Source organism: Mauremys reevesii, linkage group 10 (assembly GCF_016161935.1).
Source record: "Mauremys reevesii isolate NIE-2019 linkage group 10, ASM1616193v1, whole genome shotgun sequence".
Taxonomy (NCBI): domain Eukaryota; kingdom Metazoa; phylum Chordata; order Testudines; family Geoemydidae; genus Mauremys; species Mauremys reevesii.
The window spans coordinates 55,481,289-55,509,134 of record NC_052632.1 but is presented as its reverse complement, the minus strand read 5'-3'; the positions used below and the strand labels follow the sequence as shown (position 1 = coordinate 55,509,134).

Genomic DNA, 27,846 nt, shown 5'->3' with positions numbered 1-27,846 from the left:
GGACTTAGCCATCTCATCACATGAGTTACAATGAGCTGGTTTTAGAGAGGAAAAGCCTAGTGGGGTCATGACTGTGTGGTTTTGGGTTTGTTTTAAGAGTCGGGCCTGACTGGGACTCTCCATCATGGAGGGAGGTGGCCAAGAATAGGGGAGGCATGTTGGGGGTCAACCAGACATGATGCACTTGAGAGCATTTCTGTTGGGAAGTGGAGAATGATCAAAAGTACATGTCAGTGTGTTGATATGTCATCCTGGAAGCTGTTGGCAGCAAGAGCACTGCAAAGACAACCAACCGTCCTATACTACGACAGGGAAAAACAGGGTGGGCTTCTGACTGTCCCTGATACTGTTTCTGATCTCCTTCCTAATCCAGGGACTCCCCCACTGCACTTCACATCAGTCTGCTCTGCTTTATTGCCCCACTGTCTCACGTGTTTTCTGTGTTATGTAGGCAGCACCGTGGTACAGTCACTGGTCTGACCTTCTCCCCAGATGGCAATTTGATGTTCAGTTCCTGCTCCCATGGGACCCTGGCTCTTTATAACTGTGCAGCCCAGAAGAGTCACGTCCTCAGAGTTCTGGGTAAGGGTTCTGCATCCCTCTTTCTGGTATTGTCTCCAGAGCTTAAAGGCTCAAAATTCCATGAAGTAATTTCCAGAGGGCATCCTATGATCCTTTTGAGACAAGTTAGCTGAATTTCTCTCTTGCCTGTTAATATTGCTTTCACTGAGGGTCTGTTAACATTTCATTGTCACTCTGGTTTCCAAAGGTTTGTAACTGGATTGATGTATTTTAATGTTGCAGATGGGCTCACATTGCATGTATATCCTCTTTCAGATTGAATACACGCTTAAAAAAAAAAAGAAAAAAAAAGAGTGATAGTAGAATTACAGTAGCACACAGAGGCCTCAACTGAGGTAGGGGGGCGCCATTCTTTTAGGCACCATACAAGCACTGAGAAATGGCCCCTGCCCCAAAGAACCTCCAGTCTAAACAGGCAAGACAGACAAAGGGTGGGAGGGGAAGCAGAGGCACAGAGAGAGGATGGGACTTGTCCAGGGTCACACAACATGCCAGTGTGAGAACTGGGGCTAGCACCCAGGGCTTCTTGACTCTGATCTGAAGCCAGTGCCCTAGCCATACTGCCTCCCTTTTTTTCCTGCCCACCCCCAAAAATAACACACGATCTTAAATATAGACTGGCCTTTTTCAGCAATAGGCTAAATATAGACCAGTCATCTTGATTTCTATGATAAGACATTATTTGAGTTCATCTACTAACTAAAACTTACTTCACTGTCCTGCAGTTTTTTGCAGCCATTTCTCTCTTTATGGATTTAAGCTGTTTAAACCCTCGCTGAGATCCATGTGCAGTAACTGCTTGTCACAATCCCCTGCCTATGCTAAAAAAAAAAAAAAAAACTACAATAAAATCCAACTTCCTCCATTGATATTGCACTGTGGTACGGTGTGTGCCTCAAATATAATCCATTTGCTCAAATTGCAACCTCATTTCCAGGCCTCCCCAAATTCTGGGCTGTTCCAGATCTTGGTGTGAATGTTCTGATTTAGATCTGTCTTTAATGTGTGTATAATAGCTGTTCAAGTCTGGCACCTTCCACAGCACAGATTGACCCTTAGCACCATGCTAGGGTACTGGCTCAGTGCTGATTCAGAGAGAGGAGCAACCCCTAAAATGTTAATAGAATGAATTTTATCTCAGCTGCAGTATATAATCAGTCACTCTCCCTTTAGGCTTTCTCTCCTTCCCGTTTATCTCATTCACACTGTGTTTTGTCGTATCCAGGCAATGTGGTGTCCCAAGATGCTGAGCATAGTCCCAACGCTTTGGCCCTTAGTGGGGATGGACGTCTCCTCGCCTTTGTGGGCCCCTCTAAGTACACTGTGACCGTTATGGACGCCCATTCTCTGGATGAGGTAACTGGAAGGAAGTTGCCTTGATCCAAAGGGAGAATAGGGTAGGAGGGAGGGCATTCCTGGCATCACACACTGCAGAATGCTTTGCAGGGTAAGGAAAAGAGATTTCTTCCCAGATGGTTAGAGAACCCGATAGACTCCACCAAATAGGAGCTGACATAGCCTGTTTGTGTGTCCTTCGCCATGTGGAAAACACTTGGGATGTGGTTTTGATTTCCTCCTTTTTGATGCTGCTGTGGGATGGAAACACCAAATCAGGCTGTCTTCCTTCCACAATTACATCCAGTCCTTACGGAGCAAGAGGTGAAGTTGCTGAAAAGCAATAGGGAATCTTACAGCATCTGTACCTTTTTGAGGAAATGTCTTCTTGAGTAATGCACACTTACAATGCCTGCCCAGAGCCACCACTTAATCAGGTAGCTTGAGAAGATTAAAGGGGAAAGAGAGTGAGTTACATTTTCCTCCTCTAGCAGCCTCAGACAATAAAGAAGTGGGGGAAATGGTCTAAAAATATCCTCAGATTGTGTAGAAGTTCCATAGGATTCCCTGCCATCTGGATCATTTCATGTGGAACTGTTCACTTCAGGAAGCTGGTGTTCAATAGCTTCTTGTTTCACAGCTACTGAGGATAGATGTCAGTATCCTGGACTTGGACAGCACCAGCTTGGACTCTGCTCTGAGAATCTGCTTTGCTCCCATGCCTGTTGGCCACCTCTTGGTGTCCACTTCCTCCAACAAAGTCCTTGTGCTTGATGCCAAAACTGGGCGCTTGGTCCGAGAGGTAAGGAATTTGTGAAGTGAATGCTCTGTGGTCTCTGGGATATCCCTCAGCTTCCACACCTCTTGACGGTGAACACACATGAACATGGGACTCCGTGATGAAGTCCCAGCAATCACAGGCTTCTAAGAAAAACTGAGTCACCTGAAGTACGTAGCTAATATGGTTATTCCCCAGATGAGGTTAAATCTGTTCCCTTCTGCTTTGCTCCCTCACACATCTGTCACCCGGCTGAAGAGTACCATGTTTATCCAGATTCGTGTGTCTAACAAACTTTTCAGTCTGTGCATAGTTACAGAGTGATGTAGGATTGGAAGCAATCACAGACCTTCCATGTCTGGAACAGATGGGCATCTTTTCCCCTCTCTCTTACTGTTTGAAACTTTATTTATCAGAAGAGAGCAAAAGTATTCCCTTGCATAAACCCCTTTTCCTCCCATTTCCAATTGGGCATCTTAGACAATCTGTCCTTATGTTTTTCTCTCTGATCAAGCTGGAAACAGCTGGTTCAGCTAGCAGTCTTGTTTTTGTCTTGTTCACAGGTGTCTCGTGTGCACAAGCTGTCCTGTTCTTCATTGGCACTGAGTGAGGATGCCAGGTACCTGCTGACGGCCGGTGACAGAGTTGTCAAAGTGTGGGACTATCAGATGAGGTTCGACATCAACTTTCAGGTACTGGACACAAGGGAAAAAATCAGTGGCACCTTACACTTTTCCACTATGAATGCCACTTAGTTTTTCTGAGCAGAAAGCAATAATGCAACTAACCTCCTCCACATGGGTTTGCCAATGGCCCTCAACCTTGATTTGTCCAGTATTGATCCATGGTTCCCAGTCATAACTGTGATAGTTTGTCCAATGGGATATGGATGGAGAACACCAAACTCATTTCACTTAATAATAATACTTAATATTTCTATAGCACCTTACCATCATTAAGTAATCCTCACCACACCACTATCCAGGACATAGATAGGCAGGTGTTACCCCTTTTACAGATGAAACAAAGGAGAGCAGTGAAGTGGCTTGTTCAAGGTCACACAGGAGTTGGGCAGAGCCAGGATGAGGACTCAGGTTCTTCCAGTTTCCAATCCCATGCTCATTCCTCCAGACCACTGCGACCTCATTAAAGAATGACTCCAGAACTCAGCAGTGCAGGCCTGGTGTATGCACCTTCAGGAGGTACATAAAATAACCTCTGTTAGTTAGTTGGGGACAGAATTCCCCCTGTACTGTATATCCGATAAGGTATGATAACTATACAGAAAAATACGAAAGAGCCTTGTCCAGGAAGGCCCTTTATCGCCTTATCTGTGCTGAGGGGAACCATGAATGGTCCTAAGAACATGCAAAGGTGTAGCAGTTGCATTGGAAGTACAAGACATGCCCCTCCATACTTACTTTCTCCCAGGTATATATTGGCCACTCGGAGCCAGTGCGACAGGTGGCCTTCACCCCTGACCAACAGCACGTCATCAGCATTGGAGATGCCATCTTCCTTTGGGACTTCTTAGCTGTGTCTAGAGTGGAGTCACCCAAGACTGAGTAAGAGCACTGCAATCCTTCATCAAATCTCATTGGCTTGGGAATGCTTTCCATTGTTCCCCTCTCTATCCTGTTCTCACCCCCATTGTTATAACTCTTGTCTCATTACCTTTCCAGTGTTCATCCCTATGTTGAGTCCCTAGTGTCTCCCAGAGCTGGTGAGTTTGCCTCTTTCATTTTGTTACCCATTCAGACACATTTTTCCAAAGCTGTTTTCACGACACAGGAGAGCCTTGAATTGATTATAAATGGGATTTTAGTACTTTGGTCAAGGATGCCAGGACGCTAAGAGCTAATTCCTTGTTAGTGCTAGGGATTAATCTGCAGTTTGAAATCTCCAGTGATTAGTATTTCCCCTTGTTACAGAGACAACTGCTGGGGAGGGCAAGGGCAAAGTGGGTCAGCCATGGGCTAGCTGATATACTTCTTCCTCATCTCTTCTATCTCTTACTCTTCCTCCTCCTCAGCTCTGTTACCTTAACCTCTCCTGCTTTTCTCTTTCTCCACTGTCTCTTCCTTCTCACCTCTCCCTGTCTCTCCTTTCTCTCTTCCTGAGGACAAAGGATAAAGCATCTGTAAATGACTTCATCTGGGTATGAGGAAGCTGGAGAGCTGAGCATATTGGTACTGTATTGCCATTGCCTCAGCCTGTCTTCAGAGGACATCAGAGGGAATTACCCAGTCCCCTTTTCTGTTCACAGAAACTAACTCTGAGAAGCTAAAGGATTTTACATCCAGTGCCAATGAGATACCCCGCCAGTCAGCTCCTCTTCCATCTCTGGCCTCACCACCACATCTGGACATCAGCTCTATCCACCAACCAGGACGTGATGGTGAGAAGAGGAATCACCTGTAGAGAAGAATTAAGGTTTCGTGGGGGGAAAACTCCCTCTATAATTCAACAGCTGCGTTGGCACCTCTTCCCTCCACCTCCACCTCCACCTCCACCTCCACCTGTAGGTTGAGATGAGCGGCTCTGCACCTTCCCTTCCCAGCCTAGTACTGTCTAGTAATTCTTGGTGCCATTTTTTTCCCTTGCCCACTGGTTCCATCTACTGAACTGCTGGCCAAACATTTCCAAGGGTGCTGTGAATATCTCTAATCTGTGACCTTGGATGAATTCCCGATTCTCCCCACAGGCAACAGGAAAATGCTTTGCTTTGTAACCTCTCTGTAACTGAAGGGTCAGACACTCATAAAATAAACCCTGAGAAGCACAAAATAAGTCTCCCCTCATTTCTACCAATGTTCTTCTGCAGATATTTTCTCTGAGTCAGATGAAGGGGAGGAAGCAGGTCTGAAAGGCAGCAGCAGAGGCGCTGCAGATGGAAACAAAAACCACTCGGCCCTTGTCATGGAGGAACCAGTCAAGAATGAGGAGACTCTTGTTGTGAGGCCCAAAGTGAGTCAGGAGTGTTCGAGGTCTCCCAGTCACTCAGGAAATGGTAAATCAAGGGGTGTTCTGGGCCTATGAAGAGCTTCGCTCCTTTGGGGAGCAAATAGAGCAATTGGCTGCAAGGCATTGTGCTTCTAGCAATAAAATAAATGAGGGAGAATCCATGAAAATATAGACACAAGTGGAATGTTTATGTTGCATTCTGCACAGTGTCTGTAGAAATACTGATGGCCTGCCATAGGTTTCTGGGAGGGATGTGATTTAAGCCACAAGATCAAATGCAGTATGCTTTCCTAGAGTTCCCAGGTGATATTTTCCTTCTTTTGGATATCTATACACAGGAATAGAGTAAGGGAAATTTCTTTTGGTCTCTGACTGTTGTTTCTCTGTCTCCCTCCCTGGTCCATCTCCATCTCTGCTGCTTCTAAGCACCCAGGGGTCCTTTCTACCCTGTAACCTGTCTCTGCTTTGAAGTTGTGCTTTCTGTTAAAGCTCTCAAGGTGTCTATTAATAGAAACACCACATCAAAGCTGCAGCACCTCATGGCTAGCTGCCAGAGGCATGAAGCAGCCAGTGCACAAAGCCTCAGGCAAGATTTGTCAGAGAGCTTCCTTTTAAAAGTAAGGCTTGTCTCACTATAAAGTCGTGGTTTTCTATTTGCTTGGCTTGTTCTCCTCAGGTACTGATGCCCGTAGTGCACAGTGTGGTAGTACTTTGAGTTTGTGTAGTATCTGTCACCCTAACAAAATGACAGAAATACGTTATTGAATTATAGTCTGTCTTTACACCTGGTATGCGGGCACTTTCCAACCAGAGGGGATTGGTAGGAAAATATGTATATGTATCTCTGTGACTCTGCCCCTGGTGCAGCCATTTGCACCTGAGCAGAGTGGGTGTGAATGTTACATTCTGATTGGGTCATTTTACACCCTCTTTGTACTGGTATAAATGACTTCAATGTAGAATCTAGCCTGTGTGTGTGTCCATGTGTACACACCTCCTCAACATCCAGAAGGTTAATAAACCAGAACATTAACTGGCCTAGTTGCTCAAGATACACCATTACCATGAGCAAAGTTAGGCTTATTTTATGTTTTGTGCTAGAACCTAGAAGGGAGACCCAGGGTCCCGAACCCCAACACTATATCCGCCCAGATTCCTACAGGCACTTTACTCCTCGCTTCAAAGCATCTGCACTCCCCAAGGTAAGAATTGCCCCAGTGCTAAGAGTCTGGCCAGGTAAAGAGCAGGAAAGATTGGTTTTGGTTTGGTTCTTTCCTAATGTATCTTCCTTTTTATACCTCAGGCAGGATAGGTGAAGGATTTTGTGAAATGCACTCCCATGTTTTAGAAACCCCTAGCACTAGTCTCACTTTCTGTTATGGCCACAGATGAGTTGACTATGATCTTTCCATAAGTGGTTTTGGGTCACTTCTTTTTCTTTGGAAATCTGTATATTTTTTGTTCAAAAGATACTGAGAGTGCTTCAGAGAGTCTATAGGCACGTGTTTGAGAGCAGATGTCTTTCCCAGTCTGCTGTACCAACACAATTCACACCATGTAGAAAGTCCAAACTTACCCCTTCCTGGGATTCAGCTTTATTAGCAAACAAAGCAATGAGAACATACATTTCAGTTCAATCCTTCTTCCCTGGTTTTACAGCTTCTAGACTTCCTCCCTCAGGACTGCCCACTCAGGCTCTAGATCCCCTGTTCCCCAGAGAGCTACTCCCACCTCCTTTATCTCCAAGTGGGGTAAACAAGCATCTCTGTCAGTGAGTCAGCAGAATCCATTTAACCCTTTCCCAACAGCACTAGCACCTACTCCCCAGGTGGGGTGTTTGGCAGTGTTACCCCAAATCTATTAGAAGATGCTTGTGGGTGTATATATCTATATATATCTCTGTGTGTGTGTGTGTGTGTGTCTGTCTATCTATCTATCTATCTGGAAGAGCATATATGTTTGGTTTGACTGGTGTGGGTTTCACTTTTTGTATGTATAACTATAGAAGTGGGTGGGCTTGTGTTTGACTGTTAAACTCTTTGTATGTATATGTGCATATGTATGTGTGCGGTAGTTCCTGTGCGAGTATTTAGAATTGAACCGACATGGAGTATCCTGTCAAAAGTGGTCTTGCACCAGTGTCTGTTTTCCTTGCAGAGTGTCTCGTATCCTCCAGCTGGTAACGAGGGCCTGAAATTAAAGGCAGTCATTGGCTACAATGGGAATGGAAGGGGGAATATGGTCTGGAACCCAGACACAGGTATTCTAGGGCTAAGTTTTCAGGAAAGTGTGTGTGTGTGTGTATCCCAACACTTCTGTAATGGCACATTACATGTGAAAACATTGCACAGTTAGATGAGTTAAATAGTCTTGTTGCCATCCACATGAAAGTTTCACTCTGCTGTAGTGAGTTTATTTTGTACCATAAGAGACCCTTTTTATGTGATATCAGCAAGCACTGGCTGATTCAGGCATGTTGGAGAATCCTATTAGCAAAGTAATTTCCAGCCTCTAGTTGTTCAGCTCACATGGTGACAGGGAAGAGAGCGTGTTGTTTTATAAGTCCTCTCACCTCTTTATGTCAGAGCAGTTAGATGGCACTGAAGAGCTTTTCTTCATCAAATCTGGAGGAACAGAGATTTCTACCTCTGCCCATTCCCTGATTGGAAGGACACCCCATGGCCTGTAATGGAAAGGCAGTTAACTCTAAAGCACTCTAGACAGAAGAGTTAGTTTCACTTCTGTAATTGTGCTGTGTAGGTTAGATGCAGCAGTGTACAGGCCTGTACAGAAGGCCTCTGTGCAGACCTCTCCTGATCTCATATCCCTCCTCTTCACACTGCACCTAGGTTTTTTTGCCTATACCTGTGGCTGTGTGATTGTGGTTGAAGACTTGCACTCAGGATCGCAGCAGCATTGGCTTGGCCACCCTGAAGAGATCTCTACTTTAGCAGTCAGCCATGATGCCCAGGTATGAATGTCTCCTGTGCTCCTGGAGAAGCTTGGTTTGGCTATATGTACTATTTGTCCTTGACTGGATGGACTTTGCTGAATGCGCTCCTATCTGTTTCCTCTTCTGCCTGGGCTGCTTCTCTAGCCCACTGCATAGACACTCTGTTTTTTAGAATTGAAGCGTGCATGTGCTAATCCTCATGCCTCATCTGCAACTAGCTGGCACTTAATGCTGTGTGTATGTGGCCATGAAGCTTTCACTCTTCTCCTGTGGTGTGTTTTTTCATCAGGTGCTTCCATCCTTATGAATCTGCAGAGCTTTCCTCTTGCCATCTATATGAGTTCACTTCTGGTTTAATGACTACATAGGGCTTGTTGACTCTCCTAGAACACCCATATCATTTTTTATTGAGTTCCCAATGGTGATATATTATTGTTTTGCCAGGTTCTCGCCTCTGCCTCTGGCCAGGGGAATGGAGACTCACGTTGTCAGATCCGCATCTGGAACATACAGGATGGGACTTGCCAAAAAGTTATTTTCCATCATGAGACCCAAGTACAGGCCATGGCATACTCTCGTGACGATAGGCTCCTTGTTACATTAGGTTAGTCATCTGAACCTGTAAGCTATGAGCTTGTGGAGGATGTCTCCAGGACAGCCAGCTGGTGTAAAGAGGTCACTGAGGGTACGATACCCACATGGTATTTAGGTGTAATGAGGTCACTTGTGGTATAGAATTAGGATGTCAAGTTGCTGTTACATAATCACTTGGGTCACTGGATGTCTACAGAATGCACACACGATGTGATAAGGTCATTTTTGGTGTCTCTTCTCTGTAAGATCACTAGGTTCAGGGCCGGCTCCAGACCCCAGCGTGCCAAGCGCGTGCTTGGGGCGGCATGCCGCGGGGGGCGCTCTGCCTGTCGCCAGGAGGGCGGCAGGCGGCTGCGGTGGACCTCCCGCAGGCGTGTCTGCGAAGGGTCCGCTGGTCCCGCGGCTCCGGTGGACCTCCCGCAGACGTGCCTGCGGAGGGTCCGCTGGTCCCGCGGCTCTGGTGGACCTCCCGCAGACGTGCCTGAGGATGCTCCACCGGAGCCACGGGACCAGCGGACCCTCCGCAGGCACGTCAGCAGGAGGTCCACCGGAGCCGCGGGACCAGCGGACCCTCTGCAGGCATGCCTGCAGGAGGTCCACCGGAGCCACGGGATCGGCGACCGCCAGAGCGCCCCCCGCAGCGTGCCACCGTGCTTGGGGCGGCGAAATTGCTAGAGCCGCCCCTGACTAGGTTGCTTTATGATTTGACATAAGGGAAGTTGGTAGTGCATGTTTAAGCAAAGAGAGTTGAAGTTTAAGTTGTGTCTATGTTAAACTGGGAGGAATTCTGATTAATTTAATATGGAAATTTACAACATGTATATGAAATTAAAGTGATATCCTGAAGTTCCTTCTGTCTTTCATGTCATATATAGGGGACTACAGTGACCGGAGCCTCGCCCTGTGGAACACCCATACTTATGACCTAATGTCGTCCACCCGTTTCTTAGAACCAGTCCACGAGGTGGCCTTTAACCCTCTTTCTGCTGGTGAACTGGCCTGTGTAGGCAGGGGAGCAGTGACGTTCTGGCTAATTGAGCAGCGGGGAGCTGACATCAGCCTCAAGGTACATAGAATCATAGAAGTATAGAACTGGAAGGGACCTCGAGAGGTCATCTAGTCCAGTCCCCTGCACTCAAGGCAGGACTAAGTATTATTTAGACCATCCCTGACAGGCGTTTGTGTAACCTGCTCTTAAAAATCTCCAATGATGGAGATTCCACAGCCTCCCTAGGCTGTTTGTTCCAGTGCTTAACCACCCTGACAGGAAGTTTTTCCTAATGTCCAACCTAAAACTCTCTTGCTGTAGTTTAAGCCCATTGCTTCTTGTCCTATCTCCAGAACAGGACACAATACTCCAGTTGAGGCCTAATTAGCATGGAGTAGAGCGGAAGAATTACTTCTAGTGTCTTGCTTACAACACTCCTGCTAATAAATCCCAGAATTATGTTTGCTTTTTTCACAACAGAGTTACACTGTTGACTCATATTTAGGTTGTGATCCACTATAACCCCCAGATCCTTTTCTGCAGTACTCCTTTCTAGGCAGTCATTTCCCATTTTGTATGTGTACAACTGATTGTTCCTTCCTAAGTGGAGTACTTTGCATTTGTCCTTATTGAATTTCATAATATTTACTTTAGACCATTTCTCCAGTTTGTCCAGATCATTTTGAATTTTAATCTTATCCTCCAAAGCCCTTGCAACCTCTCCCAACTTGGTATCATTCACAAACTTTATAAGTGTACTCTCTATGCCATTATCTAAATCATTGATGAAGAAATTGAACAGAACTAGACCCAGAACTGATCCATGCAGGACCCCAGTTTTGACTGTGAACCACTGATAACTACTCTCTGGGAATGGTTTTCCAGCCAGTTATGCCCCCACCTTATAGTAGCTCCATCTAGGTTTGTATTTCCCTAGTTTGTTTATGAGAGGGTCATGCGAGACAATATCAAAAGCCTTACTAAAGTCAAAATATACCACATCTGCTGCTTCCCCCCATCCACAAGGTTTGTTACCCTGACAAAGAAAGCCATTAGGTTGGTTTGCCATGATTTGTTCTTGACAAACCCATGCTGACGGTTACTTATCACCTTATTATCTTCTAGGTGTTTGCAGATTCAACATCTGAATTTCTCCTTTCTATTTGTCACACTTTGCCTTGTCTTCTTTTAAAGCCCACACAGTATGAAAGGCTCTGCCATTATTAGTCTGTGCCAGTGGGTGGGGGCGATTGGGTTCTCTTAGGCTATGTCTACACTACTATGGGTTCAAGGCTCTGGCGATCGATGCACCGGGGGTCGATTTAACGGGTCTAGTGAAGACCTGCTAAATCAATGGCAGAGCACTCTCCAGTTGACCCGGTACTCCATCCGGAATGAGAAGAGTAAGGTAAGTCGACGGGAGAGTGTCTCCTGTTGATCCAGCGTGGTGTAGACACCGCAGTAGGTTTACCTAAGCTATGTCAACTCCAGCTACATTTTTCACGTAGCTGGAGTTGCGTAACTTAGGTCGACTTACCGTGGTAGTGTACACATAGCCTCAGTGATGCAACACCTACTGGTGGTGACTGTTTTTCAGTTAATGCTAAAATATTGGGTGAATTAACTTAATTTGGGGGTGGTTTTTAAAAATAAACTATCATGATTTCTCTGACCCTGCTGCTTTTTGTTATGTGGCAGGTTCATAGAGCTTCCATCCCTGATATGGTAGGACAGGTGGAACTGACATCTCTCTGCTACAGCACCAACTACCTCCTTTATAGTGGGACCAACACAGGACAGATCTGCGTGTGGGACACACAGACCAACCGCTGTTTCATGACTTGGGAGGCTGATGAGGGTGAGATTGGTAAGTACAGATGCTACTGGCTTCTGACAGGATTGTGTCTTAAATTCCACAGAGACTTGAGAGAAAAGAAGAATCTTGGCCCTGCTGGACCCTGGTTCAAGCTGTTTCTCAGTGCTCAAATGCTGAGTTACTGGCAGATCCTAGAATTGGTTGGCACTAGAGTCATGCCATACCTGGTGCAAGTATGCATGCATATTTCCTGTGCAATTGCTAAGAGGCCTGGGTTCAGCCTCCAACTTCTAGAAACCTCTGGATAGCAAACAAGAGGCCTTGGGTTCAGACTCCTGGTGGGATAGCCACTCCTCCTCCTCCTCCCAAACATTTACCAGCGAACTTAGTTGGTAGAGTCTATCAGTCCCTTTATAATGATCAACAAGTTTGGGTATTAATGTTGCATTAAGCATTTCCTTTCTGTTATCCTAGGTGTGCTTCTGTGTTGTGGCAACAGGCTGGTCAGTGGCAGCAACACCAAGAGAATTCGACTGTGGTCAGTGGCAGCGGTGCAGGAGCTGAGGCTGAAAGGTTCTGATGCCAGGTGAGGTGGCTTGTGTGTGCAGTGTCTAACTCATGTTTGCACAAACCTGAAGAAAGAGGTTTGTGCTGAGATACGTAGCTACTCAGTCCACTCTCTGGACATACTTTCTCCTTCCTCTTGTACTCCCTGAACACAGTAGGTGGTAACTTTTCATTGACAGAGGTAGGCTTTTGACTAGCCTATGCAACTGTTTCCCTTGTCCTTTCATTCTTAGCTCCTCCTCTAAATTCCTGTGACTCTTGGTTCATTGGGTCTGGATTCTCTTGGAATTCAAGGTGGAAATTTCTGGCTGTTCCTTTCTTATCCTTGTCCCAAGGCGTTGGGGTTTAGAACACCTACAATTCTCTTTGTGTATGTCTGTGACAAGCCCAAGTATCAATTTTTTTGAACCAGACACAATTGGCATTTTCTTCATTGGCTTATTTTAGCATGTCCAGATAGGTATTTAATCCTGGTCAGGCTTAAAGAATGTTCCGTCTCCTTACCGATCATGTCACTAGTGGTAGACATTATTGTTATTAAAAATATTTGGGTTTACCTCACCTGATCTCTGTCTTGGTGATTTGTAAAACCTCTTTTAGCAGGAAAGAGAATTGAATTTGTTTATTCTGTCTTGGAAAATCGCATCCCTTGCTGCCCCTTAACAACTGTGACTCCCTCTCTTCTCAGCGAAGTCTATCCCAGCACAATGTGGGGCCACCATCATCTTTATTACAGGAGTTCAGCCTGTGGAGACTACAGATCTTAGCATGCAGTACACCATCCTGATCTGAGCAGCCTTCTGGTCTCCTTGGGATGTACTTCTGTCTTTTGTCTTAAGTTTTTATAAGGTACCTGTCACCATGGTATCTAAGCATCCTAAAGGCAAGCTCAGCTTGCAATATGCTATATTTTGTTAGTTAAGTGTGGTCTTCGAATGCACTGTGAGCTGCTAATGCATCCCTCAGCTGAGCCAAGCTTTGCTGCCCCACTCTAGCTCTGAAATTCCAAGGAGAAGGAAATCTTCCCTGAATTCCTTTCCTCAGATTTCCTATCAAGACTTGTAATTCCTGTAGAATGACTTCAGCTCACTACAGGAAGCCTGCTATTCAGTCAGTCTTTTGCCATGTAATCATTTGTCCCAGCCTTACATAAAGCTGCTTATTTTACTCCTCCACTTACATGGTACGTTGAACAAGGCAATACTGAGCTAATGTGTCTGCTCTACAATTCAGAACTCTTGCACGTGCTTTTGGCCTGTTGGAAAGCCAAGTCGACCTTAGTCGTCTTGTTAAACTAGACCATTTAGACAGCTAAGCCTTTTACAGCACAAGTATTTGATAAATATCTTTGTATGTGTCAATTCTTCTCTTTTTCTAACTTTTTTTACCTGTGAAATATATTGGATCAAATTAGGGAGGCACAGTGGATGATCAAAATAATCCTTTTAGAACTTGTCCTATTTCCCCCAGAAAGGTGGTTACTCTGTATGGTTAAAGGTAGTCACTAGCTGCAGTTCTGATGAGCCCATCACTGTAGTATCTATGTAGTTAAAGATAACCATGTTGTCCTTATGGCAGTCCCAGACAGTTTTCCCATGAAGGTAGGATAATGGTTGTCTTCTACCAGCTTAAGGACGTAGCTAATTATTTTGTATATTCCACTCTGGACTCCACTTTCCCCCAGGTCTAGCTCAGTCCTTTTGGAACACGAGATAACCCTGGATGGGACAATAGTTGGTGCAACCTTTGATGACTCTCTGGATATGGGAATCGTGGGCACCACTGCAGGAACACTGTGGTACATAAACTGGGCAGAGAGCACCAGCATCCGACTAATCAGCGGACACAAGAACAAGGTGAGAGGGATTGGAAGTGGGTTCCTGTGCTGTAAGGAAGCACATGTTCCAAGTGCCACCTGAGCCTGAGGTGCAACGCACTTTGAGGATGCTCACACTGCAGAAGGGCTGGGTAGGCCCTACTGAGAGAAATCGCACTGCTGGAGCCTTGACTAATACTGATAGGGCACTGTTGAAAGAGCTTTCACTGCAAACTAGGCAGTGTTGCCTAGTGAATAGAACACTGCACTGTGACTTGAGAGACTATTCCAGGCTCTGCCACTGGCCTGCTGAGCAAGTCACTTCACTGCCTCAGTTTCCCCATCTGTAAAATGGGGATGATGATACTGACCTCCTTTGTAAAGCACTGTGAGATCTATGGATGAAAAGTGCTATAGAAGAGCTAATATTACCTAGCTCTTCCAAGAGAGAAAGATGGGACCTTGGATGAAAGGCACTCTAGAAGGGCAGTGTTATTTATTAGCTAGACTTCTCAAATGGATAAAGTGGTCTTCTGTTCAAAATACTGGAAAAAGTGTCTGAAGGGTGTCAGTCTTAATGCTACACTGCACTACATTTGTGCTACTAAAAAGGGTTTGCCTGCTGGAAGAGGGGGTATCTAGATTGGTAATGGGATATGGCGACTTCCCTTCTAAGACCTTCATTATGGAGCAACCAGTCTGAACTTTGCAATTATGGTTCTAAATTTCCATTATAGCCCTCACTAATTTTAATTACCACCATCTCCTGGCGTCCATTACAAAATCTTCCTTTCTTTTCTTGTGTGCTGTCTCCTACCAGAGGAGAATTTGGTGGGGGCAGGGGAAGCTATGGGTAAGGAATAGGGGCTGATGTGCAACTTGCTTTGGCGTTTGTGGAGTGTCAGTCCCCTTTGTTGCTGCAGGTGAATGAAGTGACCTTCAGCCCTGATGAGTCTCACTGTGCCACGTGTGGGGAGGACGGCAGTGTGAGGGTTTGGTCTCTGGCCAGCATGGAGCTGGTGGTACAGTTTCAAGTGCTGAATCAGGTAATCATTTAGAGTGTGTCAATGTCCAATGTTGTCTTGATAGCAGCCACTGCCTGTTGTGGATGGGATCTCTCTGTCCTCACTGAATGAACTAGAGTTGGGAGAAATATTTGTAACTGAAGGTTTTAGGTATGAAATCTTTGTAGAGTAGCAGCATTCACACGTCTTCATTGTGTGGGAGTGGAGAAGTAACCTGCACACATCTCCTTGGAACATACTGCTCCTCCTTCCCAGGTCTCTAATCTCGTTCCTTTGCAGAGCTGCCAGTGTTTGGCCTGGAGCCCTGTCCCCATCTCCCGCGGTGGGGCTGAGGGTCAGCATGTTGTGGCAGGGTACAGCGATGGCACCATCCGTGTGTTCAGCATTTCAAGGACAGAGATGGAACTGAAAATGCACCCACACTCCGTTGCGCTGACTGCAATTGCCTACTCTGCAGATGGTGAGATCACATGCTACTTTCCATAACCAATCCATTGGTGCTGCTTCAAGGAGCATAGTTTGGCCTTGGAGCTCCATTTCTCTGTGCTTGGAGGAGACAGCTCTAACCTCCAGCCACTCCAAATACTGGTGACCCTCCCAAGGCCCCGGGCCAGATTCTAAGGTGGAGAATTGAAGTCGATGAAGCTATGCCCGTTCACACCAGCTGCATATCTGGCACCATGTCATCCTGGGTATGCCATGGGACAGTAGCTTTGGTACAGCTCAGGGACTTGGCACATAATGAAGCTTTCTTCTGCTCAAAACTCATGCTAACTATTTTTCTGAAGCAGTGTTTCAAACTGAAGTAAATGTTCCTGTGTCCTCTCATCTCACCTCTCCTCTCTCACCCCCAGGACCAAATTGTTCCAGCTCCGGCATGCGCTCGGAAAGCTTGAGTCAGGCATACCTGCAGACTTCCCCTTTTGGCCTTTTTTCTCCATCTGCAGGAAGTTGATTAGCTCTCTCCTCTCCCCTATCTGCAGGAGAAATCATCTTGTCTGGAGGCAAGGATGGGCTAATGGCTGTCAGCAGCCCTCGGACTGGAATGACCATTCGTGTGCTCATTGACCATAAAGGATCCCCCATCACTGTCGTCCAGTGCACAAGGAAACAGGTGAGGCCTGAGTCCAGCTGCTGTGGCACTCTTACACTAGAGCACAGTGTCCATTGTACTGTTACTCCATGGCCATAGAAAGCTGCAGATATGGGGACAGATTAATTACTGAGCTGCTTCATTTACTGTCCCTCTACGTGATTTCCTTCTCTAGCCTATGCCACCTCCACAGAATCTTGGTTGGTTTGTTTAGGACAGGGGTGGGGAAACTTTTTGGCCTGAGAGCCACTTCGGGGTTCCTAAACTGTATGGAGTGCTGGGTAGGGAAGGCTGTGCCTCCCCAAACAGCCAGGCACCCTTCCCCTATCCGCCCCCTCCCACTTCCCACCCCCTGACTGCCCCCCTCAGAACTTCCAACCCATCCAACCCCCCCGGCTCCTTGTCCCCTGGCCACCACCTCCCAGGACCCTCCGCCCCTAACCGCCCCTGTCACCCCCTGCTCCCTGTCCCCTAACTGCCCTGCCCCCTATCCCCACCCCCGCCCCCTGACAGGCCCCCCGGGACTCTCATGTCTATTCTACCCCCCATTCCCCATCCCCTGACTGCTCCCCCACCAGAAGCTCCACCCCATCCAACTGCTCCTTGTCCCCTTATCCAGCCCCCCAGGACTCCCTGCCCCTTATCCAGCCCCCCGACTCCCCACCCCCCTTACCATGCCGCTCAGAGCAGCAGGACTGGCAGCTGCGCCGCCCAGCTGGAGCCAGCCACGCCGCCACGCTGCCCAGCAGGAGCTCGCAGCCCCACCACCCAGAGCACTGGCGGCATGGCAAGCTGAGGCTGCTGGGGTAGGGGGATAGTAGGGGAGGTCTAACCTCCCTGGCCGGGAGCTCAAGGGCCGGGCAGGACGGTCCTGCGGGCCGTAGTTTGCCCACCTCTGGTTTAGGAGTATCTTCAATAGAGTAAAGTCAAGCATGATAGGGTGCAGTAGTAGTATAATGCACACAGAGTGGGTGGGTCCTCAGCTTTCCACCAGCCAGGGGAGCTGAATGTCTAGTCACCTGCTGCTTTTCCCTTGCTACCAAAAGTAGCACTTGAAGCTCCAAAGAACTTGAGATGTTCTTCTGCAAGACCAGGACGTATCCACCACTAACTGTGCCGACGGAGTGGGAGAGGGAATTTGGTGCTTTTTTATAAAGGAGACCATGATAGTGCTGGCTAGAGCCAGCACAGTGAAGTTAGATGCTAGAATCGCTTGCCACATACTCTCCGCCAACAAACAATCTGAAGGAACCCTGTTCCTTCAACCCTGAGCTTAGAGAAAATTATGCCACAAATTGCTAGGTCGTTTTGATGGGTACGGACATCTACTGAGTGCCAGTCTGAGGCACTAAGCCTGTTTCACTTGTGATAAAATAGACTTAAGCACTATTCTCCAGATGGGAAAATCTTATGCATTAATCCTCTTCATTAATCCCCCGCTCTCAAAGATTTTAGTGCGGATAAGCTTTTGCACTGTGACAGTCTATTAGTGTTCAGCTTTATTTGAAAGCTCTACTGTGTTATTGCTTTATGTCAGTACAATCATAACTGTGCTTTTATATTCTGTAGTACCATGACTTTGGCGTTGAAGGTGGTGAACTCTGGTTGGCTGCAAGTTCAGATCGACGTGTCAGTGTCTGGGTCTCTGCCTGGCTGAAGGATAAATGTGAGCTCATCGATTGGCTAAGCTTCCCAGCTCCTGCAAGCCCAGAGGTAAGATTAAACCTTACTGACTATATAATATGTACATTCAGCATTACAGCCAGGGGTGGCTCTAGACATTTCGCCGCCCCAAGCACGGCGGCATGCCGCGGGGGGCGCTCTGCCGGTCGCCGGTCCCACGGCTCCGGTGGACCTCCCGCAGGCGTGCCTGCAGAGGGTCCACTGGTCCCGTGGCTCCACCAAAGCCGCGGGACCAGTCGACCCTCCGCAGGCACCCCTGTGGGAGGTCCACCAAAGCCGCGGGACCAGCGGACCCTCCACAGGTAAGCCGCCGAAGGCTGCCTGCCTGCCGCCCTCCCGGCAACCGGCAGAGCTCCCCCCGCAGCATGGCGCCCCAATCACGCGCTTGGCGTGCTGAGGCCTGGAGCCGCCCCTAATTACAGCCAAAGCCAGGAGTAGAGCAGATCCCTCCAACACCCATGCAGTATTACCTATTTCTGCTTGCAAAATGTTTACCTAAGAACCGTTAAGAACTAAGCTGTGTGTATATAAACAGAACAGTGTGTGGTTTTGAATCTTTCTTTAAGATGTAGATTTGCAATGTGAATGCAGCACTGTATAATTCCTGAGAGAGTATTTGCTTTGTAAGCATTTCAAGTCAAAAAATTAAATTTGCAAATAGTTGGTACCTCTGTGCTATACAAAACACAGGGACAGGATTTTTTTGAGAATATGAACAAGGAGTCAGCAAGGTCAGTATACAAAGAGAAAACTAACTTGGCTGCTCAGAAATAGCATTGGTGTTCTGATCTAGTAGGCTCATGGTTACATAGGTTACTACAGCCTACTAGATCAGGAATTTCGCACGGAACATCCTAAGTGTATGGCACTTCACAGAACACTTAGGCAGGGTCCCTGACCAGAACTTCTGCCCCAAATTAGATACAAGACCTAGGACAACAGTTGAGACATGAGACAGTGAGGAGATTGATGTAAGAAGGCTTTGGGAAAGAAGTGGGTTTGGGGGAAGAGGAGGATCCTTACTGCACAGGAAGTGGAGTGGTATGTGGCAGAATGTAAGTGGTAGGTAACTCTTCTGATACGAAGCAGCGGCTCATCAGATTATCAACCTTAAGCTTAATCAGTCTTAGATACTGCATTGGCAGATTCAGCAATAAGTCCGGTGACGCCATTTGAAGTTTTTTCTATTTGTCCTCAAATGTTAAAGAGGTAGTCGCACTCACTGTGCAGGCAATGGGCTGTCCAGCTGAGTTCTCACCACAATGAATTGGAATGAGTTTTATTGTTTCAACTAGATTGGCATCCAGTACCAGGGATTTGATCTTTTTGAAACTATTTTCACTCCCTGAGAAATTAACAACCCCATCATATCCATGACTTACTCCAGTATTTGCTCCTAGCAGTGTAAATGATGCTGGGTGGTATTCAGTATGTTAAATCCTGCTTATGTCATATGATCCTACCACAGCATACAGCGGAGACTCATGTTAGGTGCCCAGGTCGATATACATTTGTTCTTCATTCGTTAGCAGTGAGCACATCTGTGTTGGAGTGCAGCATAAGAACAGGGGAAGGTTCCTCCTCAATATTAACTGCATAGTGCAGTGGGTCACAAGCTTCTGCTGCTGACGGATCCAAAGAGGAAATGCTGACACACCTAACCACTCTCCTTTCTTTTTCCCAGCATGCCTGGCTTTGCTGAAATAAGCTAATTCTGCTCCTTTTTTGTTTCCCTTCCTAGGCCCCTAGCAGTCTCCCTCCTAGCTTGGCGGCTTTCTGTCCTTGGGACAATGGTACTTTGGTGTACGTAGGCTTTGGGATGCAGAAGGAGATCCTCTTTTACAGCTTGCGCCAGAAACAGGTACACTGTGTCTTCCCTCTCCAACCTGCCATCTTCAATGAGGCAAGTTCCCGAGAGGAGTTACAAATTACTACAAACTCCTCTGTGCTGATATTGGAAAACTGTGGCATTCATCCTGGTCACTGAGTCCAGCTTTAGCTCATGGCGAGTGACACACAACAAAAATAATACAGAGGATAATGTGGTGCTCCTCATGGCTTTGGAAACCTAAAGGTTAAACAGATGTAGCATGGGAATGCTGCAGTGAAAGATAGCCAGATGCTGGAGTGTCGGTATTCTCTGTGGCACCCCGATATACAGAGCAGCACCCAGTGTAACTGATGTGGGCTAGCAGTCAAGCAGTTGAAATACAATGAAACATAATACATAGAATCATAGAATCTCAGGGTTGGAAGGGACCTCAGGAGGTCATCTAGTCCAACCCCCTGCTCAAAGCAGGACCAAACCCAACTAAATCATCCCAGCCAGGGCTTTGTCAAGCCTGACCTTAAAAACCTCTAAGGAAGGAGATTCCACTACCTCCCTAGGTAACCCATTCCAGTTCTTCACCACCCTACTAGTGAAAAAGTTTTTCCTAATGTCCAACCTAAACCTCCCCCTCTGCAACTTGAGACCATTACTCCTTGTTCTGTCATCTTCTACCATTGAGAACAGTCTAGATCCATCCTCTTTGGAACCCCCTTTCAGGTAGTTGAAAGCAGCTATCAAATCCCCCCTCATTCTTCTCTTCTGCAGACTAAACAATCCCAGTTCCCTCAGCCTCTCCTCATAAGTCATGTGCTCCAGCCCCCTAATCATTTTTGTTGCCCTCCGCTGGACTCTCTCCAATTTGTCCACATCCTTCTTGTAGTGTGGGGCCCAAAACTGGACACAGTACTCCAAATGAGGCCTCACCAGTGCTGAGTAGAGGGGAATGATCACATCCCTCGATCTGCTGGAAATGCCCCTACTTATACAACCTAAAATGCCATTAGCCTTCTTGGCAACAAGGGCACACTGTTGACTCATATTCAGCTTTTCGTCCACCATAACCCCTAGGTCCTTTTCTGCAGAACTGCTGCCCAGCCATTCGGTCCCTAGTCTGTAGCAGTGCATGGGATTCTTCCGTCCTAAATGCAGGACTCTGCACTTGTCCTTGTTGAACCTCATCATATTGCTTTTGGCCCAATCCTCTAATTTGTCTAGGTCCCTCTGTATCCTATCCCTACCTCCAGCGTATCAACCACTCCTCCCAGTTTAGTGTCATCTGCAAACTTGCTAAGGGTGCAGTCCACACCATCCTCCAGATCGTTAATGAAGATATTGAATAAAACCGGCCCCAGCACCGGCCCTTGGGGCACTCCACTTGATACCGGCTGCCAACTAGACATGGAACCATTGATCACTACCTGTTGAGCCCGACCATCTAGCCAGTTTTCTATCCACCTTACCGTCCATTCATCCAGCCCAGACTTCTTTAACTTGCTGGCAAGAATACTGTGGGAGACTGTATCAAAAGCTTTGCTAAAGTCCAGAAATAGCACATCCACTGCTTTCCCCTCATCCACAGAGCCGGTTATCTCATCATAGAAGGCAATTAGGTTAGTCAGGCATGACTTGCCCTTGGTGAATCCATGCTGACTGTACATGTGTGTGGTAGGGTTGGGGATGGTAGATTCCACCTAACAGACAGTTAATGGTACAGCTTTTCATTCCCACAAACCTCTTTAAGTCTGACAACAGTCACCTGTGAATAGCCAGGGGGTGCTGAGGCTCAAGGTAGAGCTGCATGCGTGAAGCTTGCAAAGCACCTGGCTGCTGCCACTGCTCTGTGTTTTGCTTTCGTGAACATTAATATTCTCAGAGGTAACATCTTTTATTGGACCAGTTTCTGTTGGTGAAAGAGACAAGCTTGAAACTCTTAAGACTGCTCTGGAAATGAAGAGCTTGGCAGCTTCTGAGCTCAGAGGGGCTGTGCAGCTGTCAATGCTGGTGACCGTCTGTCAGCTGGCCTCCAGCAGAGTGTCAGTTAACGGCGCTATTCTGCTGCACAATAATTTAGTTAGCATTGGTGTCAATGTTTCTCTTGCTTTCATGCAGGTAGTCGAGAAGATCCCCTTGTCACACTTTGCCACGTCGCTGAGCCTGTCTCCAGCAGCGCACTTCCTGGCTGTGGGCTTCAATGGTAAGTGTCCAGAGGACATGCTTAAGTCAAACACTGCCACACATGGATCCCTTCCTTCCTGGCATACTGCTAGTGGTGGCTGCACCAGGAACAACAGTTCACCTGTGATTCTGGGGTTGTCTCCCATTCCCCATCTCTGCATGAACAGCCAAGTCTTTCTTCTTAGTTAGCAACCAAAAAACCCCCCTTCTTTATGTGGAGGTACTGCCTGTGGGACGCAGGGAGTTTCCTCCATCTCCATGAGCAGGATGTGCTTTGATGTGGCAGAAAAAGGCATCATGAGATCCCATGGTTGAAAGCTGAAGTTAGACAAATTCAGACTAGAAATAAGACATCATTTTGTTTACAGGGCAGGTAATTAACCACTGGAACAACTTGCCAAGGGATGTGGTGGATTTTCCATCTCTCTAAATCTGTCTTTGTGAAACAGATGCTCTAGCTCAGGTTCTCCAACTTCATTGCACCGCAACCCCCTTCTGACAATAAAAATTACTACATGACCCCAGGACAGGGACCCACTCCTGAGCCCTACCACCCCATGTGGGGGGGCCAAAGCCCAAGCATGAGCCCTATGGCCCAAAGCCAGAGCGCTGCAGTCCCAGCCAGGGGGCCTGTAACCTAAGCCCTGATGCCCAGGGCTGAAGCTCTCAGGCTTCAGCTTCAGAACCGGGTGGTAGGACTCGGGCTTCAGCCCTGGGCTCCAGCAGGTCTAAGCCAGTCCTGGCAACCCCATTAAAATGGGGTCAGGACCCACTTTGGAGTCCCAACCCACAGTTTGAGAACCGCTGCTCTAGCTCAAACAGAAGTTATGAGCTAGATGCAGGAATCACTGTCTGAGGTTTTCTGCCCTATATTATGCAGGAGGTTGGGCTAGATGAGCATATTGGTCCCTTCTGACTTTAAAATTTATGCATTTATGTCCTCCTCTTTGAGAACACTTCATTAAATTGTCTCCTTGTCTCTAAGTTTGCCAGGAAAGCTCTAAATGACGCAATATCTCTAAGTGCATGTTCTGCAGCGTATGTTCTGTGGCCTGACAGTCTGATAAACAGCATGGCACTGCCATTGTCACACCCCCTCATACTGATTACCAGCCACTAATTGCCAGCTTGCTTCTGTTAGCAACCGTTCCACATCTCTCAGCTAATCAAGGAGCAGTTTCAGTGTGTGGGGGAAGGTTTCTCTACAAACTCAGGGCAAGATGGTAATTATCAGTAAACAGCTAAACAGAATAAAACAGACGAGGGTGGGAGCTTTTACTTTATTAGAGGACCTTGGGCACAAAGAAACTGCCTTCAACTCTTAATCCCGCTGGCTCCCCCATCCCACCAGCATTGCTGTTTCTAGTGCAGAGCTAGGGAACGAGAGGCACCCATCTGTGTGTCTTTATGCACGTCCATGGGCGCAGGGAAAGTGACTCAGCTCTGCAGTTCTTGAACCCTAAGTCCTCACAAGGGAGGAGATTGGTCCATGGAATTGTGGAAGAATCTCTTTCCCTTTCCCATCAAGGTGACCGATTCCAATCCTGGCCAGAACAGCAGTGACCTATGTATGTTTGACCCCAGTGAAAGGAGCGGGGTGGCTTGTGGGAGAGAAAAGCTGTGTCGTTTCAGTTCCTCTCAGACAAGAGCATACAGCACAAAAACCACAGTTGTGGTTGGCTCTAGTTGCCAGCAAGGATGCCAGTCTCTAATGAATAAACATGGAGATTGAATTATCCTTAGAGGTGGCCCCTCTCGCTCCTAGACGAGACATGTGACTAGCAGCAGGGGATCATTGTAAGAGAGGTTGCCCCGTTTCTGTGTCTGTTATGCGAATAGAGATATTTGCTCTCCATTGCTGTCATGCCCTTCACAAAACAGAATGTACTTTACTTCTAAAACTGGAGAGGGCTGCAAGGGGACTCTGATATAGCAAGTAGCATCCCAGAAGTGTTGGCTTTTCTATGTGCCAAAGGGTGTGGGTCAGTTTCTGAGTCTGGGATGTGGCTGTGTTTGCTCCACAGAGCGTGTACTGAGGCTGATTGACTGCACGACGAGAACAGAACAAGACTTTGTGGGGCACGATGACTCCATTCACCTCTGCAGATTCACCCCTTCGGGCAAACGCCTCTTCACAGCTTCCTACAATGAAATCCTGGTGTGGGAGATAACGAGCACATGAACTGAGCCAGCTTGGCTCCTACCAGAGTTGAGAGAGGTTTTCTAAACAACTGTTTTACTCCGGCATGAATCGAGGAAGATAACGTGAGAAGAGAAATGTTTCCATCTGTCTCGGGCTGTTAGCAACTGAATAAATCTGATCCAGACCCTTGCAATCCTCAGTCACTGCTGGGTAGTAATCCCCTTTCAGTCTCTACCAGCCATTGTGTTCCAGTTCACAAGGCACAGCACCCAAACTAACCAGAAACTGGGGTTGGCTGGTATTTAATCATAAATCTAATTCTGTTTTAACATGCAACCTGACTTACAGGATGTGAAATGAATTTGGGGTCTTAGTGGACAGTATCCAAATCAGAAGGGGCACCCTCACAGTTGGTACCTTCTTGGCAGTCTAAGCAGAGGCTGAGAATTGAATGGGGAAAGAAGACTGGATTCCTCTCTCCTCCACTAGGAGTGGTCCACCAGGTCAGGACTAAGGAACACTGCAGTGTCAGGGAAGGGAAGTTTTTTCTGCCACTGCCTGTGCTGTGTTCTGTGGTTAAATGGAGGACAATTTCGAGGGCTGTCAAGCCAGCGTCTTTCACTCACACTAACATCCCTTGCAAAAGAAAACACCGCACACGCTCGTGAAAGAGATGGCTGTCCCTTGACCTCTTTCTGTTTTCATGCTCCTTCAGGGTTTTCATTCCTAGGCTCTCCGTGGGCGGGAGTCTGGTGTGCCCCACCTGATGCAGACACGTGGCATTTTTATTTGTAAATTATCAGGACCCAGTGGCTCCGGGTGTCATTTTGTATGTAACATAGCATCAATTTTTATTGGGAAGAGTTTTGTATTGGTTTTTATAAGCTGTATAGTTCTTAAATAAAAGTGTTGGGTTGATTTTCTGTCTGGTTGGTTCACCCTAGTTTCTTTGTCAGTAGCATTTCTAGTCGGATCTGCGTGTGGCAATGTAGAACTTATTCCCAAAAGGGTGCCCGTTCAGTCTGCCTGCAGATACGCCTTTCGCACCACAGCGAGGAACTGAACTAGGGAGGACCCTTCCCCAGATTCAAATCGAATGAAGTAGAGTCTCTGTCATTCTCTCTCGCTGCTCCTTTGCAGCTGCAGTCTTGGATATTAAGTCCAAATTCTGTTGCTTTGTGCATTGACAGGAGGCATAAGTGTGTCACTTACCTGAAGAAATTAGCTGAATGAGCTATAATTCTGCATTACAATGCTGCTCTGTTTCACCAGAGTTAATACAGAGTAACTTTATTGTCTCTGGAGTTGCACTGCTGTAACTGAGATCAGAATCTGGCCCAAAGGCTCCTGCTTTGGTGCAAGGCATGTTTAGCTGGCTGAGCTGTTTTTAAATCATACAAGTGGTGACTGAGGAGTGTTGAGAACACTAGACAGTAATACTCTGCTTTGGGAGTGTTCCTCTTTAGTGGTCCACTGTGCTCTTCTCTGCACTTACTCCCTTGGGCCAGATTCTGCAATGCAGCTCTGAAGGCAAAGGGAGTTCTGAGCAGATACACAATTGGACCTCCTGGATCATTACTGGATCAGTGATATTGGTGTTGCAGTGTTTGAGGAGATCATCTTGCTGCTACAAACCATACATGCACGATAGAAAATAGCCCCAGCTTCAAACTTCTGCAGTGTCATTCTGGAAACGGGGAGTTTTAGAGAGGCAGCAGGAGCACCAGCTAGGAGGGAGAAAGTGGCATGATGAGCACATCAAGGCACTTCTAAGACGAATGGTGCCTTTCTGAAACTCCAGTTATATGATGAACCTGCTTGGTTTCAGGGGAGGAGCTACTGTCCTGCTTTGGGATGTCAGGGTAGAAACTAGAAGGCTGTCTTCTGACTGCACAACATGGCATGTATGTCTTGAAACCTAATCTTAATCAATCAGGCTTAATGTTTCAGGCTGCATGTTGATCAACAGCTGTGATCAAGAGCACCTCTGCCACCTAGCAGATTTGAGTCGTGTACAGGTAAGTGTATTTAGTGAGTGAATGTGGAGTCCACACCCAACACTGGATGCTGTCAGAGGTGGGATGTTCAAATAGAAGAACTGCTGGTTTGTTGCAGCATGGCAAATCTTACGTACCTGAACCAGTGGCAACCATAGCTTTGCCATAACCTGGCAACGAGAAGGGACAATCTGTTGACACCATCATGAGCTGATGGATCAGGAGTATGTGTACTGGCAAAGGAAATATGGTGTTAAAACCAAGCAACTATTCTAAGGGGCCGAGCTGCCCTACCAGGAAAACCTGCATTATCTCTTTAAGAGAGTGCCACTCTGGTCTGTGTGTGTAGTTGCTGCATGTTTTAACAGCAGAAATTCTAAAGTAGTTAAACCAACTGTGGGTGTGTTCTCCTTTCTGCAGTTTTCCATTAGGGTGGACTGCAAACACTGCAAAACAGGCATGTGGGACAAGTAGGTAATGATGGGGTTAGGGTGTATGGGATGGTGGAGTTCATCAGTTTGACTGCAAAATGGGCTCAAATTTTAGCAACTGTGCAACACGGAGAGGATTGCATTGGTAACATCCCAGGGTTCTGAGAGTTGCTCTTAATTTGCATTGGTCCAATTATGCACCGAGTGGTTGACTGCAGCATCAGGATGTTTTAGCTTGCAATGTGCCATCCCTCTCTGCATGCAGGAGACCCTTGCATGCAGGAACCTGAGATTCCTGTTATCTGCACCCAACCCAAGCGTTTTCGATTAGGACAGAGCATCGTCTACTGAGAGCTGTATCTAGGGCAGGGGAGGGCAAACTATGGCCCATGGACTGGATCTGGCCCACCGGCCGTTTTAAGCTGACCCACAAGCCGCACCACGCGGCTCGGCCCTGCTCCAGCCGGGGTGCTGGGTCAGGGGCCGGACCACATGGCTTGGCCCCATTCCGGCGCTTCATCCAGGGCACTGGCTCAGGGCCGCACCATGCGGCTTGGCCCCGCTCCGCTGCTCTGGTCGGGGGCCACATCATAAGGCTCCGGAAGCCATGGCATGGTCCTGCTCCATCTACGCATGCCAATGGGAGCTGCATGGGCGGTGTCTGCGGATGAGGCAGCGTGCAGAGCCGCCTGGGCTGCACCTCCACATAGCGTGTCTGTTCTCCGGCTCCTACTGCTTCTGGGAGCCGCTTAAGGTAAGCCCCGCTCAGAGCCTGCACCCCCTGAGCCTCTCCCCACACCCCAACACCCTGCTGCAGTCCTGATGCCCCTCCCCCTCTCCAAACCCCTCAATCCCAGCCCAGAGGGAGGGATAGCTCAGTGGTTTGAGCATTGGCCTGCTAAACCCAGCGTTGTGAGTTCAATCCTTGAGGAGGCCACTTGGGGATCTGGGGCAAAAATTGGTCCTGCTAGTGAAGGCAGGGGGCTGGACTCAATGACTTTTCAAGGTCCCTTCCACTTCTAGGAGATTGGTATATCTCCAATTATTACCTATTACCTTCCTGCACCCCAAAACT

General features: G+C 47.3%; 1 protein-coding gene across 14 annotated transcripts in view; it reads left to right on the top strand.

The window, feature by feature from the left end:
• The window catches only part of WDR90 (WD repeat domain 90), a 102,110-nt gene extending 76,843 nt beyond the window's left edge, over positions 1 to 25,267 (top strand). For 8 of the 14 annotated variants that reach the window (XM_039491304.1, XM_039491303.1, XM_039491301.1 and 5 more), the window contains 23 exons: positions 452 to 582; positions 1,808 to 1,938; positions 2,558 to 2,719; positions 3,259 to 3,387; positions 4,127 to 4,260; positions 4,378 to 4,418; positions 4,962 to 5,093; positions 5,520 to 5,705; positions 6,761 to 6,861; positions 7,817 to 7,919; positions 8,509 to 8,630; positions 9,057 to 9,216; positions 10,082 to 10,272; positions 11,893 to 12,061; positions 12,485 to 12,596; positions 14,262 to 14,433; positions 15,317 to 15,439; positions 15,698 to 15,878; positions 16,402 to 16,532; positions 18,081 to 18,224; positions 19,936 to 20,055; positions 22,135 to 22,219; positions 24,225 to 25,267. In XM_039491304.1, coding sequence (XP_039347238.1) covers positions 452 to 582; positions 1,808 to 1,938; positions 2,558 to 2,719; positions 3,259 to 3,387; positions 4,127 to 4,260; positions 4,378 to 4,418; positions 4,962 to 5,093; positions 5,520 to 5,705; positions 6,761 to 6,861; positions 7,817 to 7,919; positions 8,509 to 8,630; positions 9,057 to 9,216; positions 10,082 to 10,272; positions 11,893 to 12,061; positions 12,485 to 12,596; positions 14,262 to 14,433; positions 15,317 to 15,439; positions 15,698 to 15,878; positions 16,402 to 16,532; positions 18,081 to 18,224; positions 19,936 to 20,055; positions 22,135 to 22,219; positions 24,225 to 24,382 — 3,118 coding nt within the window. In that variant the 3' untranslated portion in view covers positions 24,383 to 25,267. Of the gene's footprint in view, positions 1 to 451; positions 583 to 1,807; positions 1,939 to 2,557; positions 2,720 to 3,258; positions 3,388 to 4,126; positions 4,261 to 4,377; positions 4,419 to 4,961; positions 5,094 to 5,519; positions 5,706 to 6,760; positions 6,862 to 7,816; positions 7,920 to 8,508; positions 8,631 to 9,056; positions 9,217 to 10,081; positions 10,273 to 11,892; positions 12,062 to 12,484; positions 12,597 to 14,261; positions 14,434 to 15,316; positions 15,440 to 15,697; positions 15,879 to 16,401; positions 16,533 to 18,080; positions 18,225 to 19,115; positions 19,254 to 19,935; positions 20,056 to 22,134; positions 22,220 to 24,224 lie in introns of those variants that run through there. The other 6 variants (XM_039491302.1, XM_039491305.1, XM_039491306.1 and 3 more) reach the window with 6 other exon arrangements.
• Positions 25,268 to 27,846: the final 2,579 nt, after the last annotated feature.